The 15990-nt window shown below is 40.3% G+C and overlaps 2 protein-coding genes across 4 annotated transcripts; one reads left to right on the top strand and one right to left on the bottom strand.

The window, feature by feature from the left end:
- Positions 1 to 1505: 1505 nt before the first annotated feature.
- On the bottom strand, positions 1506 to 6171 carry LOC134623676 (low affinity immunoglobulin gamma Fc region receptor II-like). The gene is made up of 8 exons (XM_063468709.1): positions 6141 to 6171; positions 5648 to 5683; positions 4827 to 5105; positions 4502 to 4747; positions 4272 to 4415; positions 3453 to 3536; positions 2005 to 2085; positions 1506 to 1703 (listed from the first exon to the last, which is right to left on the bottom strand). Exons 1-8 carry the CDS (start codon positions 6169 to 6171, stop codon positions 1618 to 1620), a joined length of 987 nt encoding a protein of 328 aa, XP_063324779.1. The 3' UTR covers positions 1506 to 1617.
- Positions 6172 to 9918: 3747 nt separating this feature from the next.
- LOC134623677 (V-set domain containing T-cell activation inhibitor 1-like) lies at positions 9919 to 15712 on the top strand. 3 transcript variants are annotated; one of them, XR_010093421.1, is made up of 4 exons: positions 9919 to 10029; positions 10224 to 10714; positions 12438 to 12770; positions 13207 to 15712. XR_010093421.1 is itself a non-coding variant. In XM_063468711.1 (3 exons), exons 1-3 carry the CDS (start codon positions 9972 to 9974, stop codon positions 13408 to 13410), a joined length of 492 nt encoding a protein of 163 aa, XP_063324781.1. In that variant the 5' UTR covers positions 9919 to 9971; the 3' UTR covers positions 13411 to 15712. The 3 variants fall into 3 exon arrangements, 2 of the variants coding, with proteins under 2 accessions (XP_063324781.1, XP_063324780.1); XM_063468711.1 differs by lacking the exon at positions 10224 to 10714 and having other exon boundaries at positions 12438 to 12667; XM_063468710.1 differs by lacking the exon at positions 10224 to 10714 and having other exon boundaries at positions 13207 to 14911.
- The last annotated feature ends 278 nt before the right edge of the window (positions 15713 to 15990 follow it).

Here is a 15990-nt window from a genome sequence, read left to right on the forward strand (position 1 = left end):
AAAACATATCAAATTGTTTCTCATTTATGTATCATTCATGCTATAACAAATAAACAAGAGTAAACTTTTATAAATGTCTTTGTACAACCAACCGGTGGCACCGTCACCACAGTCAACAGGGAAAATAATAAATTCATTAAATTCAGTTGTGATTCCCTTCAAAGCTCTGCATCATTTTTGGTTTTTTTTTGTTTTTTTTAATAATCACAAATACTTCACAAAATTTTACATAAATTTAATTAAACTGCCGACTTCAGCTTCCGCCATTTAATTCTCCCCTTTCTTTCGCTCGCTCTGTCCTGTTGGTGTCCATAGTCATCACACACACTACCATCTCATGCTGCCTAGCTACCTTCTCCCTGACACCACCTTGCAATCTCTTTCATATTATGCAATTCTGCATAAGATGTCGTCCACCTGTGTGCTGTTTTGCAGTAGGTGTGAAAAAGGGAGCAGCTGTACTTCTGTGTCTGCAGTTTGTCCTGATGGAGATCTGTGCAGTTGTTAACTAATCTGTGCACTGAAGAATAACCTGCAGCTGGATCGCTCTCAGTCATACCAAGTGTTAAAGGATTTTTATATGTATTCTGCTCTATTGTAGTTAAAAATCCCTAGTTGTTTAGCTTCATTTAAAACTCCTATTTCACTGTGTTTCATGACAAAGCTTGCATGAGGAAATACCACAGGAAACCTCACCCTTGCTGAGTTTGCTGAGATAAGCTTGACCAGTTCCTATTTTTAACAGTTTGAACATATGTTTCATGCTTATCACCTTGTAAGGAGTTGTTTTGTACTCACAAGGGGCTCCGCCCCGACATATTTTAGGAAGGAGCAGTGTATAAATAAAGAGGGAACTGATGGCTCAGTGTGAGTCTCCACTGACATCACCCATGTATATACATGTTTGAGTTGTGTCTTTCTTTGCCTGCTGAAACGATTCTTTGACACCAAGTCATGTGACTGATACAAAACTTTTATTTTAGGATGAAATGTTGGACTTTATAGATTAGAGCTGTAAACATGAGGCCACAGCTCATCCTCTCTTTAACCTGAAGTGACCGTAACACCTCTGCATCACAGGTCTGATAAGTTGCTTTAATATTAACTGGCAGGAGGGGGTCAGTCTAAGAGAGACATGTGGCACTCAGAAAACCCTTAATTCAAATCTATGACAGACAGCAACAGTAAAGATGGTTGCACAGGTTGAAATCCCATGTGTGAAAAGAGGTTTTAAACCTTATTTTTTGGCAAAGTCATCAAACTTTAAAAAATGCTTGATGTCAAATTTGACTCCTGATCCTGTTCATGCAGTGTTTATGTCCTGGTGACCATTCAAATCAAAGACCGTGCAGATAATGCTTCATATATATTTACCAATGCAGCATTTCATGATGGTTGCAGTGTTATCAGATCTGCTTCTGGAAGAAACTTCCTGTGTGATGCGAAACTGGTTACCTTTAAAATGTTTTATTAAAGACAAACTTTCCACTTCATACTGAGCTTTACGTTCAAACTGTTCCAGTGCAGCTGTACAACTGTAAACACACAGAGAATATGATTGAATAAATAATATATAGAAAGAGGAGTGCAGGGATGTGTTTGGAACCCAGCTGGATGTCACTGGTCAGACTGGTCACACTGTGATAAAGGTGTGTGGCTCAGCTTCAGTGAGGAGTAGATGACCGCTGGCTCTGGTGGAAGATCTGAACACAAACACACAGATTACAGAAAGTTTAGATAAACATGAAAAAAGGCCTGCACCGCTCTGTTTATGACAGCAGAGATATTCACTGACTGATGTGAGCAGGAGCAGGTTAACACTTCTCTTCCTTGTGGAGCTGATAACATCTTCATATGACCACATTAATCTCTCTACACTGCAGAAAGACCAAAGCGCTGTAATGTTTTCATTGTGGTTTTCCCAGTGTCTGCTGCTGCAGGCTGAGATTTAAGCTTTTAAAAAATTTGATTTAGGGTTGGACTTTTGAAGAGGAGCAGCTGTACCTCTGTGTCTGCTGTTTGTCCTGATGGTGATGTCTCCATAAGTGATGTCAGCTGTTCTCTGCACTGCGGCTGAATTGCTCTCTGCAAAACAAGACAAAGTCATGTGAGAGATACAGTACTTTTTGTGCTAGGGTGAGATAAAGATGGACTTTTAATGAATTAGAGCTGCAATCATGAGGCACATTCTTCACAACACATTCTCTGTTTAACCTGAAGCCACTTTAACACCTCTGCTCAGTTTAGCTCTCACAACAAGAAACTTAATGACCACGGAGCTGCTAAGGTGTTAAAACGATGCAACTGTTTACACCTCTTGTAAAGGAAACCCTTTTTTAAATGATTTAAAATAAATGTTTTTACCTGACTTGCACAGCATCACCATAGAGCTGCCCGTGCTCATGTGGTACACAGAAAACATAAAAGCTTCTGTTCACTGTGAGAGTCAAATGGACAAACTTTTTTAAACAACTTCTCTGCAGTTAAAGTGATCATATTGCTGTTAACATCATCAATTAACAGCTTCAGTTCTACCTCATGTCTTTTTGTTCATGCCACTGTCTCCCAACACCACTAAAAACCACAATGCCGTTTGCAAACATCACGATCCATAGAGACTCCTGCCTGACCTCAGCCTGTCGGTGACATCACAAACAAGAAGGGGCTCAGAGCAGATTTCATACATGTCCTGCTCCTCCCTCACATACCTATCTGCCAATATTGACCTCCTCATGCAGTACCACAGTTCCTCTCTAGAGCCACAACAACACAGTCCAGCTCAGTCTAACCTCCTCAGCATGAAGCCGTGATCGTGCTTGTTGATTGACACCTCCGCTGCCCTCTCTCCTACACATCTCCACGTGTATGTCATCTGGATTAACACTCCTTCATTTCCTCTGCACCTCCTGATTGGCTAACCATCCTCCATCCACCCTCTTCGGTCTGCAATGTTCTATATTTCCTCTCCTCAAAGTGCTACTTCCAAATCAAGCATGCTGATCAAAAAGAATGGGATAATGCCTCTGCCAGTATTACAACAAAAATAAAATTCCATTATAAAGAAGACTGGGGTTCTGCATGACAGTTGAGAAGTCATCTCTAAATAGAAATAAGGGCAATTTTCCCACTTATATAATTTGTTTTTTAGTTTTTGTGTTTGGACAACTGCCTGAGCACAAGAAAGGTGAGCACAGAGGTTTTCTCAGTGTTCTGAGCATGTGCAGTGGACTTTGTGCAGGCAACGTTGTAATCCAGCAGTATAATTACTCACACAGTATGCTAACATATGATATCTAGTATTAAGCAAAAGTACAGAAAGTATTTAAAATGATGAATGTTGGCCTGATGAAACGTCAGCACATGTTTAAAAATCTCAGCCATGGACGTCATGGTGCCTCTTGTGGAAAGAGCAGAGGACTTTTAAAGAGTTTCTAACAGGAAACTTGTCGTACCTCTTCTCCTGTTTGACTCGTCTCGACCATCTGTTGAAGTTCTTCTCACTGTTGAGGAGGTGGCAGCTGCTGCAGGATCTCTGTCTGCAAATATCACAGATTTCCCTCTGATAACACAAATCATTATTGTTACTGCTGGTTTGACAGCTGGAATATGAATATTTATAAGAATAATGGCAGATGAATGAAACATTTTAGGCAGTACAGCTGGAATAAAAAGAACTCTTTCTTTGTGAAAGCTGCGTTAAAAGGGAAAAAAAAAAGCTTTTCTTTTTTTAGTCATAATACAGGAAACTGGAAGCCAGCAGAGCTACTCACATCAAAACTCTTTGACCACAAAGTCTCATCATCGAGTACATCAAAGTACATCATTGAAATCAACACAGGAAACATAAGCTAACTTATCTAACTATCCAAATGTAAAAGTATATTTACAAATTCACAAAATTATTATCATATGCATGAGGAGAAAATGATGCACAAATAGAGCCTGTAGTTTATCTTTATTTAAACTCTCAGGTAGTAATGTGAAGGTCTGTGGCTCAAATCGGTCCTCACAAAGATAGATGAGCTACACTTCCTTTGCATCATGTGTTTTTGTATGTATGTAAGGAACAATTCAACCCATAGTCACACCTACATACGTTTGGTTTGCAGCGCTGCTTCTGCTTAGATTAGTGTGACTAATACACTGATCTAATTCAATAAAATGAAACTAACTTTCAGTCACCTTTTAAGCCTTAAGCAGAGAAAACCAAATATGATTTTGAGGTGAACTGTGCCTTTACATGTTAACTGTGAGCAGAATGTGTGTCTCACCTTCAGGTTTCCTTGGGACACATTGTCTCACCAGTACAATCAGTATAACCAGCAGCAGCCCAAATATGGAGGGAACAGACACCAGCACAGAGAGCGGAGGAGAGGAGCACTGAGGAGGAGGTGGAGAAGGAGAGGTGAGAGAACCTGGAATTAAAGAGAAAAAATAATCTTTGTGGTCAATTTGTGTCGCTTTGGATCTAAAATCTGTAAAAGAAACAGAAGCTCCTCACCTGTGACAGTGATCCAGCTGGATGGAGACTCTCCATGACCGCTGATGTCACACTTGTAGAGGCCTTCATCAGACCTGGAAACATGCTGGATGGTCATGTGACCTGTAGGCTGCTTCCTGATGAGGGAGCCATCTTTATAGAAAGCAGCTGGGAAGTTGGAGGGAGTAGTGTTTGTTTTACAGAGCAGAGTGACGTCATCTCCCTCCATCACAGGGAGGACAGGACTCTGCAGGATCACTGATCCACCTCAACACAGAGACAAACTACAGCATTTCATCCATTTACACACAGCTTCATCAACACTAACTCCACACACTCAGCTTACCAGTGACTGTCAGGTTAACCATGTTACTGATGGGACCCTCTCTGGACTCACACCAGTAAACCCCATTGTCCAATGGGAGGACACTGATGTTACAGGAAGAACCAGATGGTTTTCCCCACTCCTCACACTCAGCTCTGGTGTCTCTGCTTGTGTTTCTCCTCAGAGTCCATCCAGCAGAGCTGTCGTCCTCCTCACAGCTCAGAGAAACAAAGGCTCCTTTAAAGAACTGAGAGCTGCTGGGACTCACAGTCAGACGAGCTGTGGGAGAATTTATTGTCTCTTGAAAAAAAGAAGTTACAAAAAAAATAGTGTTTGAGTGAACTGTAGTTTATTCAACAGATAATGCCAGAACACTGCACGCATGTCATAAACTAAAGCTGGTCGGTAGATTTTGCTGCCTTGATGTAGCTCCTCAGTTCATCATCTGTTTAAAATATCACAAATGATTTCCTCTGCACTTTTTTGTGATTGGCTGCCCTTCTGAAACAGACAGTATGAACAGCAGCATGGACCTTCCTTTGGCTTGAACCTTCTGGTGATGGTTCTCTACGTACACACATAAAATAAGGAACTGACTGTATTTTAGTGGTGTTATCTTTAACTAGTCTAAACCACTGATTTTCACTCAAATATTAAACTGAACCACATTTTTTAAAGAATAATTGGCGTTTTACCTGATTTTTAATTTGTGTTCTTTTTAATTCTGAGCTTCCCCTAACACACACATCTGGGACTAATCTGTCTTTTATTGGTCAGAGATGCTCTTTGGGTCTTTTTAATTGTTCTTTGTGTCATTCTGTCATAAAAACAGGTTCACTAACCTTGATTTGTTGCGTGGCAGAATAGAAACATTAGAACTGAAAAGAAAGCACAAGATCGTAAAGATTCAGTGTCTTTTAGTGAGTTTTTGCTTACAAGAGCAGAGACCACAAACTGAGTCTCAGACTGATGAACACAAAACAATTCCTTTGAACAGGATGTGATGATGCAGTTTAACACTGTGGTGGTTTACTCAGAATTTTGAATGAATTTAAAGAAAGCAAACTCTGAACCTGTTAAAACCTCCTGCTAATGACAGAACCAGCTGAATTAAAACACTCAGATCATCGCTAGTATTTCTTTTTTCATTGTACTTAAAGTTTCATTTTCTTTTTAAGAGTTTTGTCACTGTTTCTCTCATGGTCATTAACTTCTATACTTAAGTAAATGCAAATATATCTGATTTATCTCACTGCTGTTCCCATCCAGAAGCCCTTAAATGCACATATTAAGATTGTTTTTAAAAAAAAAAAAAAAAAAGCACAAGGTACTTACAGAGCAGACACAGATGAGGTACTTTTCCCATTGTACCACACAGAGGTGTGAGATCTTTCTGTTTCCCCCCAGGCAGTTAAACCCGCCTCCTTCCTCTTAGCAGCACAACTTAGAGTCTGTGGTTTATTTGTAGCAGGTCAGAAAAAAACAAGGGGTTATAATCCTTTAGGTTATAAATGAGACGTGAATCGTGAAATTTAATAAAGCTATGAACAAGAAACAATGAAAAATATCAGCAGGGTTGGTTAACTGATTTTTTTTAACCATAGAAAAGTGATGTTGAGGGTGTGTCTGTTATATTTAAACAATGATTAAATATTCTTAGGAGCTTGGAAAGAAAAGCGTCTGGACTTCTTTAAGTTGCTTGAAGACATTTCACCTCTCATCCAAGAAGCTTCTTCAGTTCTAAGGGTCAAATGGTGGAGAGTCCCAGATTTAAACCCAGTGGGAGTTTCCCCCCAAAGAGGAACAAAAGGACCCCCTGATGATCCTCTACCTAATCACATGAGCCAAGGTGTGAAAACGGGTGTGGGTCACAATCAGCCAGGGTTTCGGGTGAGCTCACTGTGAAACCTGGCCCCACCCTATCATGTGATTTCCTGAGGTCAGATGGCCCAGGATGTGAGTGGGCGTTAAGGCATCTGGGAAGGGATTTTAAATGCAGATGTAGAGGTCTGGGCATTCCTCGCTACACTGTACAGAGGAATGCCCAGACCTCTGCATTGGAGAGACCAAACAGCCACTTCACAAGCGCATGGCACAACATAGAAGAGCCACCTCCACGGGATACGACTCGGCTGTCCATCTGCATCTAAAGGTCAAAGGTCACTCTTTCGAGGATGCCAATGTTCACATTTTGGACAGAGAGGACAGATGGTTTGAAAGAGGAGTGAAAGAGGCCATCTATGTCCACTGTGAGCGACCATCTTTGAACAGAGGTGGTGGTTTACGGCACCAACTGTCTGCCATCTATAATCCAGTTTTGAGATCCCTTCCCAGACACCTTAACACCCACTCACATCCTGGGTCATCTGACCTCAGGAAATCACATGATAGGGTGGGGCCAGGTTTCACAGTGAGCTCACTCGAAACCTTGGCTGATTGTTTCTTTGGATTTCTGAGACACAAACACAAATAATCAGAGTTATATAGAACGTCTTTTTTAAATTTAATTATTTTTTCTTTGTAACATTTATTTTTAGTTATACCTGTACTTTCTTGGGCATATGCCTCCCTTTTCAGTTCCATATGACAAATAAAATATAGTTTTAACCCGCTGAGAACGTTATTGTGTTAATAAAGTTTAATTGAAAAGAGTGAAATGTCCGATCAATGCTCCAGTCCATTAGGTGGCGATAATCCACCTCTAAGCTGCCAAAAGCAGAAGAGGCTGCATTTAATTCATACATCTGGCCAATGTTGCCAACTTAGCGACTTTGTCGCTATATTTAGCGAGTTTTCAGACCCCCTAGCGAATTTTTTTTTAACAAAGTCGCTAAAAAAAAAGACGTGAAAGCGCGTATCGCTTTTACTCTCAACAAGCAGCGGGTGCTGTAACGCAGTCAGTTCTTCTTTTACTCTTTTACTCTTATGCTGTTTTGTGGATCACAAGGTTTAAAACTACTTATGAACACACACACACACAAAGTAACTCCACCAGAGTGCCTATTTCGGGTCACTTTTGCCGGTCCAAGCCCGGGTAAAGGAGCAGGGTTGGAATTGTGACATTAAAAAAAAACAATAATTGCTAAAAGAAATTTAATTTGTAGTTCTAAATAACCTCTAAATGCATTTAGGATGTTTTTTACTCACTTTATGTCTCTTCCACGATGTTAATTCTCTCTCCAACAACATAGGTTACAATTATATTAGCATGACCAATTATGCAAATTAGGAGATGACATCATTTAGCGACTTGTAGTGACTTTTAGGACAACCAATAGCGATTTTCCTTACTGAGGAGTTGGCAACACTGCATCTGGCGACCAGAGACAAGTGTGCTGACAGCAAGACAAACCAGTCTGGAGGAGTCTGATGTTGTCGGTCTTGGCTCACAGCTTCTTGTTTTTATTTTTTTTTCCGCTGAAGATGAACTTTGAGGGATTTTTTCTCTGTGGAGTTTCTCTTCTGGCGACTTGAGGGCTGCTACTCGAAAGAAATGCCAAAAAGATGACCTGAAAGGAGCGGATCTCCCAAAGAAAGTGACTTGATGAGTGTAACTTAGTTTAATGCTTCAGACACGGGCTACTTTCAGTTGCTTCCACAGTCAAAATTTCCTTTTTTACATGCACCTGTATGCAGCACCACATCATGGCAGCAGCATGGTGCGTGTTTGTTATTTCGCACTGTTTCCAGTTTAAAACACAGTTGTAGCTTTTCTACTGTGAGCCAACGCTGAAAGCTGAAAATTTAAATAGTTAAAAGTTGAACAGTGACTAGTTGGTTTTTGTATTATATGATTTATTTATTACATTTTATGTGGAGTGAATAAATAAAAGTATATTTACGGTGGCCCCTAGAGACAAAGCAGCACATGCAAACTTCAAAACACGTACAAACCCTGAAGCACGTACATACTTCAAAACACGTAAAAACTCAGAAGCACGTAAAAACTCCAAAACACATAAAAACTCAGGCTACATCCACATGTACCCGGGTATTTTTGAAAACGGAGATTTCTAAAAATGTCTATTTTCGAAAACTCCGTTTTTGCATGTACGCGTGGATGAGGAAAACTGAGAAAACGCAGCGTCAAGATGTGCGCCTTTTTTGACATCACGCCGTTTTGTTTCGGTGAAATGTATTTCTACAATACTGTTACTGTTAATTGAACTCTCTGCAGTGTTTAAATGCTTACATATACACACACAGTTACTGTCCCTCCACACATACGACTCGGTTCTGCTTCTATGCCCCATCTTTGTTTACTATTTCCCACCGAGGCTTCTAGACTTTTGATTGGCCAACATTTTTACACGTTTAGGAATATATCGGCACCTGTTGCTTTGGCATGCTCCTAGCAGCGTTTTCCTTCATTTCTGCATTTACATGTGGACGGGATTATTTTTTAAAACAAAAACGGAAAATCTCTGTTTTCAAAAATACCCGTGTACGTGTGGACATAGCCTCAGAAGCACGTAAAAATTCCAAAACATGTACAAAAGACAACAGAAGTGCTCCATAATGCTAGGCACAGTGTTGAGCTTTTGTTACCTAGAGGCTACACAAGCCAGCAAGTACCAACGACCGATGTGTGGTAGTAAGAGGTAAATTAACTTTTTCTTTAAATTATGTGAATGTATATGAGTGCTTGTGTATAAATACACAAACAATACACATATGCTTTCAATTGTGTAATTTAAGTGATCTAGGTAGCTCTGTTTTGGAAGTTCAGTTAATGCTAGAAATGTGTTTTAGAGTTTGTACGTGCTTTTTGGAGTTTGTACGTGTCTCTAGGGGCCACTGTATATATTTATATATAAATATATATAAATAAAACCACTTTTTTTACATTAGTAATTCCTTTTGTGCATAATTTTATATTATTGTAATAATAAATTAATTAAAGCAACAAAACAACCTGAAGAGTTGGTTCGGAGTCGAAAGAGTCGGATCTTTTTAGTGAGTCGAGCCGAAAGAGTCGGTTCTCTAAAAAGAGCCGGAAATCCCATCACTATCTGCTACAAAAACCACAGCGCCGATCAAGCAGCGCATTTAATGGCTCACGTGTTGTCACGTGTCGAAATGTCACCCCACCCCCACCCAAACAAGGGGAAAAAAACACTTATTCGTTTCCAAAATAAACACCAGCTGTTTAGTTTTTCCTCACAAATGTCGTCCATTGCGGTTTTCCTGTGTTTGCTGGTCATCCTGGTTTCAGGATTAAAAGGTGAGTCACGGTTCTTGGAGACAGGAGGAAAAGAATGTAAACATTAACGCCATCGTGTGTTTACAAGTTAAAACGAACTGCTGGTGTGTTTTAGTATCTAGGTACCATAAACGGAAAACTATTTCAGCGAGTTATTAGAGGAAATAACTGCTGTGAAAAACAACATTTAAACATTTACTTCCCTGTCTTTGCAGCGACCTAAAGGACCGTCACTATAGTTTCATTTGGGAGCACAACACATGGATATTTTGCGCTATTTAACATGACGACACGTACAACGCAGTCAGATAATCATCAGGTTTGTGGTTTGTACTGATCTGGCATCGACGCTTTTGGGCAAGGGCGTAGATTTGGCATGGACGGAAGGGACGTGTCCCCACCAATATCCAGCAATTATTGAATTGTCCCCACCAATAATTTGATCTCTTCGAGTAAAGAAAGAAAAAAAAACGATCTGTCAAAACGTCTCAGTCACCCAGCGGTGCAGAAAGAGTTAAATTACGTTCTCTACTGGAGTCCTACGTCATGTGACAAATATGGCCAATGTGATTGGCTGTGCCTTTCAGCGAGCTCTGTTTAGTTTTAGCAGCAGCAAGCCTGCGCTGCGAGGACCTGCGAGGAGGAGAGGAGGACGGCAGCAAAAAGGAAGAACCTGGATATAAGAAAGTATTTTTCAAAGAAACTTGTAAGTCATTTTTTTTAACTGCATAAATAAAGGATACATAAAAGTCACTGCCAAAAACTGCTTGCGGCTTCTACCTTGTTACAGGAATGTTGTTTGTTGCTCAAGATGACTTGATAACATTCACGAGGGATATATTTGACATATGTTTCACATATTATAGACCAACTGTTGAGTTAATTATAAGGTGTGCCCTCACTGTCATTTGTTATGCTTTTATTTTGTAAGGATGCTTCCTGTTGTGCGCCGAGTATGCGCGAGTTAATAAAAACAATGGCACCCTTTCGGTGTGAATGTTCCGGTGAAAGCCGATGCCCCACGTGTGATGATTCCTCCGTCTAGATATTGAGTATCTTCAATATTCATGCAGATTCCGCTGGAAGACCCGTCTCTGCTAACACCAACAAGTTATTTATAGCAGTTTAAATACAAGCAATCAGTTTTTGGCAGACAATCACAACACAACACCTGGTCCTCTTGTGGACGCAGCCTCTGAATTTGGAGACCCTTAGCCTGTTTCTGGCCCCGGCCAATAATAACGGTGACATTTAACTTATTTTATCTGATAAATAAACATTGTAAAATTCAAGTTTTGTGTTTGTGTGTTTGAATGTCTCCCTAATTCGGAGGTCTCAAGGTTGGCAGGTATGTGCTAGGCTTTGGCCCACATCAGTCTAAAACTGTATGTAACCATGAAAAAAGTGTTGCCATGTCCACCAGGACAGTATAGTATAGACTCCTTCACATAGTGGACATTGAGTTGTTGTGTGGGGCACCAGTAGTCCATGTGTGTTGCTGTAACAGTAGTTCATGTTTAGAATAAAACCTCCCAGCTCACTGATTGGATCGGGGCAATAGTGCCTAAAATGTTGCATAATTTTGCTGAGAGATCTTTTACTTTGTGGTCATCTCAGATGAGTAGTTTTATGGACAAAAACCACCAGGTCATTCAGTGTTCCCTTAGTGCTAATGTGTAAGAGATGTTGGTGTACTATAACTGAAGTAATGTTGTTAAGTCCTTAAAGTCATATTCTTTTATTGTTAGGACTGTATTTGAAAATATTTTTATTTTTGTATGATACCTGATTTATATGGAATATGGCTGAAGTAAACTAAAGTCTAAAATCAGTCATTTGTTTAATAGTAATTTAACATTATATAATTCACATAAAAAAACTATGAATTGTGATTTTAAGTGGTTTAAAAGCATGTAGAATAGCATGTGTAGGCAAGTATATTTCTCCCTTTTTTATTAAGAAGCAAAAACAAAAAGGAAAAAAAAGAAACAGGGCAGGGTTCGGTGGTTGAATTATCCGTCCCCACCAATGCCAAAACCAAATCTACACCCTTGCTTTAGACTTATCTATCTCTAGTGTTATTTAACACTTGAACAGACAAAAACAAAGCCTGTCACATGTTCTTTGATGTAATCTGTGGACATTCAAACAACATGCTGGCACAAGTCGCAAACATTTTGAGGTTTGCACAGGAGCAGGTGATCATTACGTTAATACTAAAACACACTGTTGCTCTTTTAGATTTCTTCATTTCAGTTCTCCCTGCAGTCCAACGGTTCCTGTCAGAAGTCTCTGGATGGGCTCGTCTTCTGGAAGAACAAACTATAGAGAGGGAGTCCAACCAGTCCTTCAGCATAGCATGTCTGACAGACGTGCAGTCTTAAACATGACTAATTTTTGTCTTTTATTTTTGTGTTTCAATCAAACAGAGCTCATTGTGAAGCTTGGAGAAGATGCCCCTCTTCAGTGTCAGGGTCCCAGAGATGCAGAGATCACCCTGTTGGAGTGGAACAGAGCTGACCTCAAATCAGATGATTATGTCTTCTTGTACAGAAACCAGCGCTCATATGAAAGCTACCAACATAAGTCCTTCAAAGGCCGAGTGAACCTGATGGATCCAACCATGAGGGATGGAAATGTTTCAGTGATGCTGAGGAATGTAAGTATCAACGATACTGGAACGTACAAGTGTCAGATTACAACCAAGGAAACAGAAAGTGTCGTCCATGAGTGCTCCATCAGCCTCAGAGTCACAACCTCAGGTAAGTTTGTAGAGGTGGAACTTGGTGTTTATGAGTCTTCTCACTGTGGGATGTCTGGGCATCAAAGGTTCTTTCATTCAGGACAAAGTCCGTTGCTTTGTTGGTCTTTAGGTTCATGTTTGTCTCTGTAACCAAAAACGAATGTATGAGATGAAAAGTGGCATCAGTCATTAATTAATGCCGATGCAGGAATCAGAGAGAAAATAGAAATGATAAGTCTTTATTTCTCTTCTTCTGCTGGATGTGTTTATGGGTGAAAATGGTGTGAAACACTGAGATTCTAGTTCTTAACCAAATGCCTGCAGATAATTTCATTACTGCTTTTCTGACATCCGGGTGACTGCTAAAAAGGTGTGCCATCACTTCTGCTGAAAACAGGAATGGTTTTCCTGGTAGCTCAGTCCTCACACCTGTTTCTGCTCTGCTGGTTTTACAGATAAACGCACCAAGGAGTCCCAGACTGAGTCCACAGATGGAGGAGAGAGGGTTAAGTGTCTGTCTGTCATCATCCTCGTCCTGTCAGTTTTTGTTGTGCTTATTACTGATATTATGTAATTGCCCGCAGAACCTGAAAAATGTGTCTGATCTCTTTACTGACAGCGACTTCTGCTCTTCAACAAAGACGAATCTTTCAAGTTAGAGCTTCATGCAGCACATTCACAGCACTGCAGGCCTCACCAATCATTACAGTTAAATCAGTTCATGTTAGATCAGTGCTGTGGGTTCCCAGTGTGGCTGTAAAAAGCTTTGAGTTTAACCCTGGGTTTTATGTACCTGTAGCTTTATTGTTTGAAGTCTGCAGCAGAGCTTGGCTTTCCTTTGAGAACAGGCAGCAGGTGGAGGAGCAGCTGGTGTGCACAGGGGAGTAAATGATAGGTTGAGTCTTTCCAAAAGAAAAAATCAATCTATCCTTTTTCTTTAGCTTATCTGGAGTGGGTTATGGGAGCCCCAGCCTAAGCAGAGAAGGCCAGGCCTCCTTCTCACCAGCCACTTCCTCCAGGGTGTCCTGGAGCCTCCTCCCAGTGGAAAAAATGAAACGAGTAGGTGTTGTTGTAGTTTTTGTTTGGGGGGGGGGGGTTGTTTTGACCAACAGAATCAGCATTAACATGTAATATAAGCTATATATATCACAGCGCATGTAGGCAGAGGTGGATGCATGCAGTGCATCTACTGTAGCAAGACTTGGAACATCTTAGATTCCAAAGTATACTACTGATTAAGCTCTTTATTACCTTCTTCAAGCACTTACTTGCACTTTTAAAAAATATTTGTCTTTTAACCAACTGCAGGCACTTTCCTCCTTTTTGCTGAGACCTTATCAGTGGTTTCGATTCAGATGACCTCACATTTCAGATCACTGGCTCGGGCATCTCTGGACTGTTTTCAGCACAGCTGCAGTTTTAAGCTCTCAGCAGACATCCTATTATGTCCTCTTGTTCTTGTGTCTCTGTGATCAATCATCTTTAATGAGTCAGAACTCGGACTTTTCAAATAATTTTCACTTTTGGGAGGTGGACAAAATCACAGGGAGGCTAATGTGGTGAATAGGGTGGTGATCAAAGATTTCACTCGGTAGACTTTAATGTACTGAGCGACAGTACAGAGAGGGACCGACACCTCCTACAATTTGTGTTTAAAACTGACTTGAATTTCATTCCTGAGCAATTTTCTGATGAAGACATTCAAAGACTGAGGGCAGGTTTAAAAACAGCAGCTGCACCTAAAACAGTCCAGAGGTTTCAGATTTTTTTTTTTTATGAATCTGTTCTTAGAATGTACTTTTATTATAGATGTGTATTAAAGTTATCTGTTAGTCAGTGTTAGGGGACAAAGATCAGCCGTTACCAGTTTGGTTTTAATGCGCAGCATATAATCCTGACAAATATCCAACACAACAGGCACTGAGTGATGAGTCAAATACATTTTAAATAATCAATTCATATAATGGAAATCTATCAGTGCAATGATTGGATAAAATCTGTTAAAGAAACTGAGCAGAAGATGTGCTCATATCAGGAGTAAACAAGACTGTGTGTGTGTGTGTGTGTACATGTCAGATGGATGGTATACATACATGTATCCATACATAAGCTATAATGTGTTGTGATTACGTTATTATTAAAATTTGCAGTGTTCCTTGTTTTCTTTATTTTTTTTATTAACCGTATGTGTGAATGTTTTGACTGCACACATTTGACTTCATCTAGAAGACTGAAGGATGTGTATGGTGGTTTTTATGTGAGGCCTTTTATTTTGTAAGTAAGTAGTAAGTGGGGGCAGGCCCCATGATCGGAAAGTCGGGGGTTCGAATCCATTGAACTGCTACCCTGAGATACCCTGAGCAAGGTACCGTCCCTACACACTGCAACCTGGGCGCCAATGGCTGCCCACTGCTTCCCACTGTCTGTTTAATATCTTTTTAAAATAATGTTAAATCTTATTTTGGGTCAAAGTCAGAAAACATTTAAAACACATCATGTCAGATTTGACTGCTGATTCTATACATGCATATTTTATGCCCTGGTGACCATTAATATTAAAGGAGGTGTAGATGATGCTTCACAAATAACGACCAGTGTTTCCTGATGGCTGCAGAGCATGGAGATATGCTGTCGTCCTGCAGCTGTGGCGCCAGAGATGAGTCCATCCTGTGGAGATGAAAGCTTAGTTTAACTTTGTCGTGTTGCAAATCACATCAAGTTTCACCTGGATGAGGAAACAGTCTTGGAGTCATAACTGGTGATGGTGATCTTAGACTAGTTACTTTTCCTCCCACCTCCTTAGATCACCATGACCTGCATGACTGAAAACCTACACAGACTTGGTTATTGTTTTTATTGATGTTTTTGACTCACTGAGTTCTGTTTAAAGGATCAAGGGTCAACACCCCCTCCTCACATCCAGCTGTGGCCCTGCCACCCTCAGAGCTCTGTGCAGACCCCAATTTTTTTTTTTAAAAGTCCCTAAATGTCTGTTTTCATTCGTCCTTTTAACAGGAGCTGCTTTTAAATTTTTCTTCCTTTTAGCCCAAAGTGATAAATCTGTACCTAAGATGCATGCAGCTCATGGACACTTTGTGTCAACAACAAGAAGCCTTTGGTGAAACTTACAGACCAGCTGGTCCTTACTTTTACAGGAAGTCGGAGCTGATCATGTTTTTTTTCTCTGTAATTTTCCGGGATCACATCGGAACCCACAAAAGTCTCTGTGTGGATAAAAC

The sequence above is a fragment of the Pelmatolapia mariae genome, unplaced genomic scaffold, assembly GCF_036321145.2.
Source record: "Pelmatolapia mariae isolate MD_Pm_ZW unplaced genomic scaffold, Pm_UMD_F_2 NODE_ptg000829l+_length_19202_cov_1, whole genome shotgun sequence".
Taxonomy (NCBI): domain Eukaryota; kingdom Metazoa; phylum Chordata; class Actinopteri; order Cichliformes; family Cichlidae; genus Pelmatolapia; species Pelmatolapia mariae.

Excerpts from the sequence above, each read along its gene's own strand:
- LOC134623676 (XM_063468709.1), bottom strand. The coding sequence starts at position 6,171 with ATGGGAAAAGTACCTCATCTGTGTCTGCTCT. Across the intron at positions 5,106-5,647 it reads CTGCCACGCAACAAATCAAG|AGACAATAAATTCTCCCACA; the intron begins GTTAGTGAACCT and ends CTTTTTTTCAAG. Across the intron at positions 4,416-4,501 it reads CAGCTGGATCACTGTCACAG|GTTCTCTCACCTCTCCTTCT; the intron begins GTGAGGAGCTTC and ends CTTTAATTCCAG.
- LOC134623677 (XM_063468710.1), top strand. The coding sequence starts at position 9,972 with ATGTCGTCCATTGCGGTTTTCCTGTGTTTGCTGGTCATCCTGGTTTCA. Across the intron at positions 10,030-12,437 it reads CCTGGTTTCAGGATTAAAAG|AGCTCATTGTGAAGCTTGGA; the intron begins GTGAGTCACGGT and ends TCAATCAAACAG. Across the intron at positions 12,771-13,206 it reads CCTCAGAGTCACAACCTCAG|ATAAACGCACCAAGGAGTCC; the intron begins GTAAGTTTGTAG and ends CTGGTTTTACAG.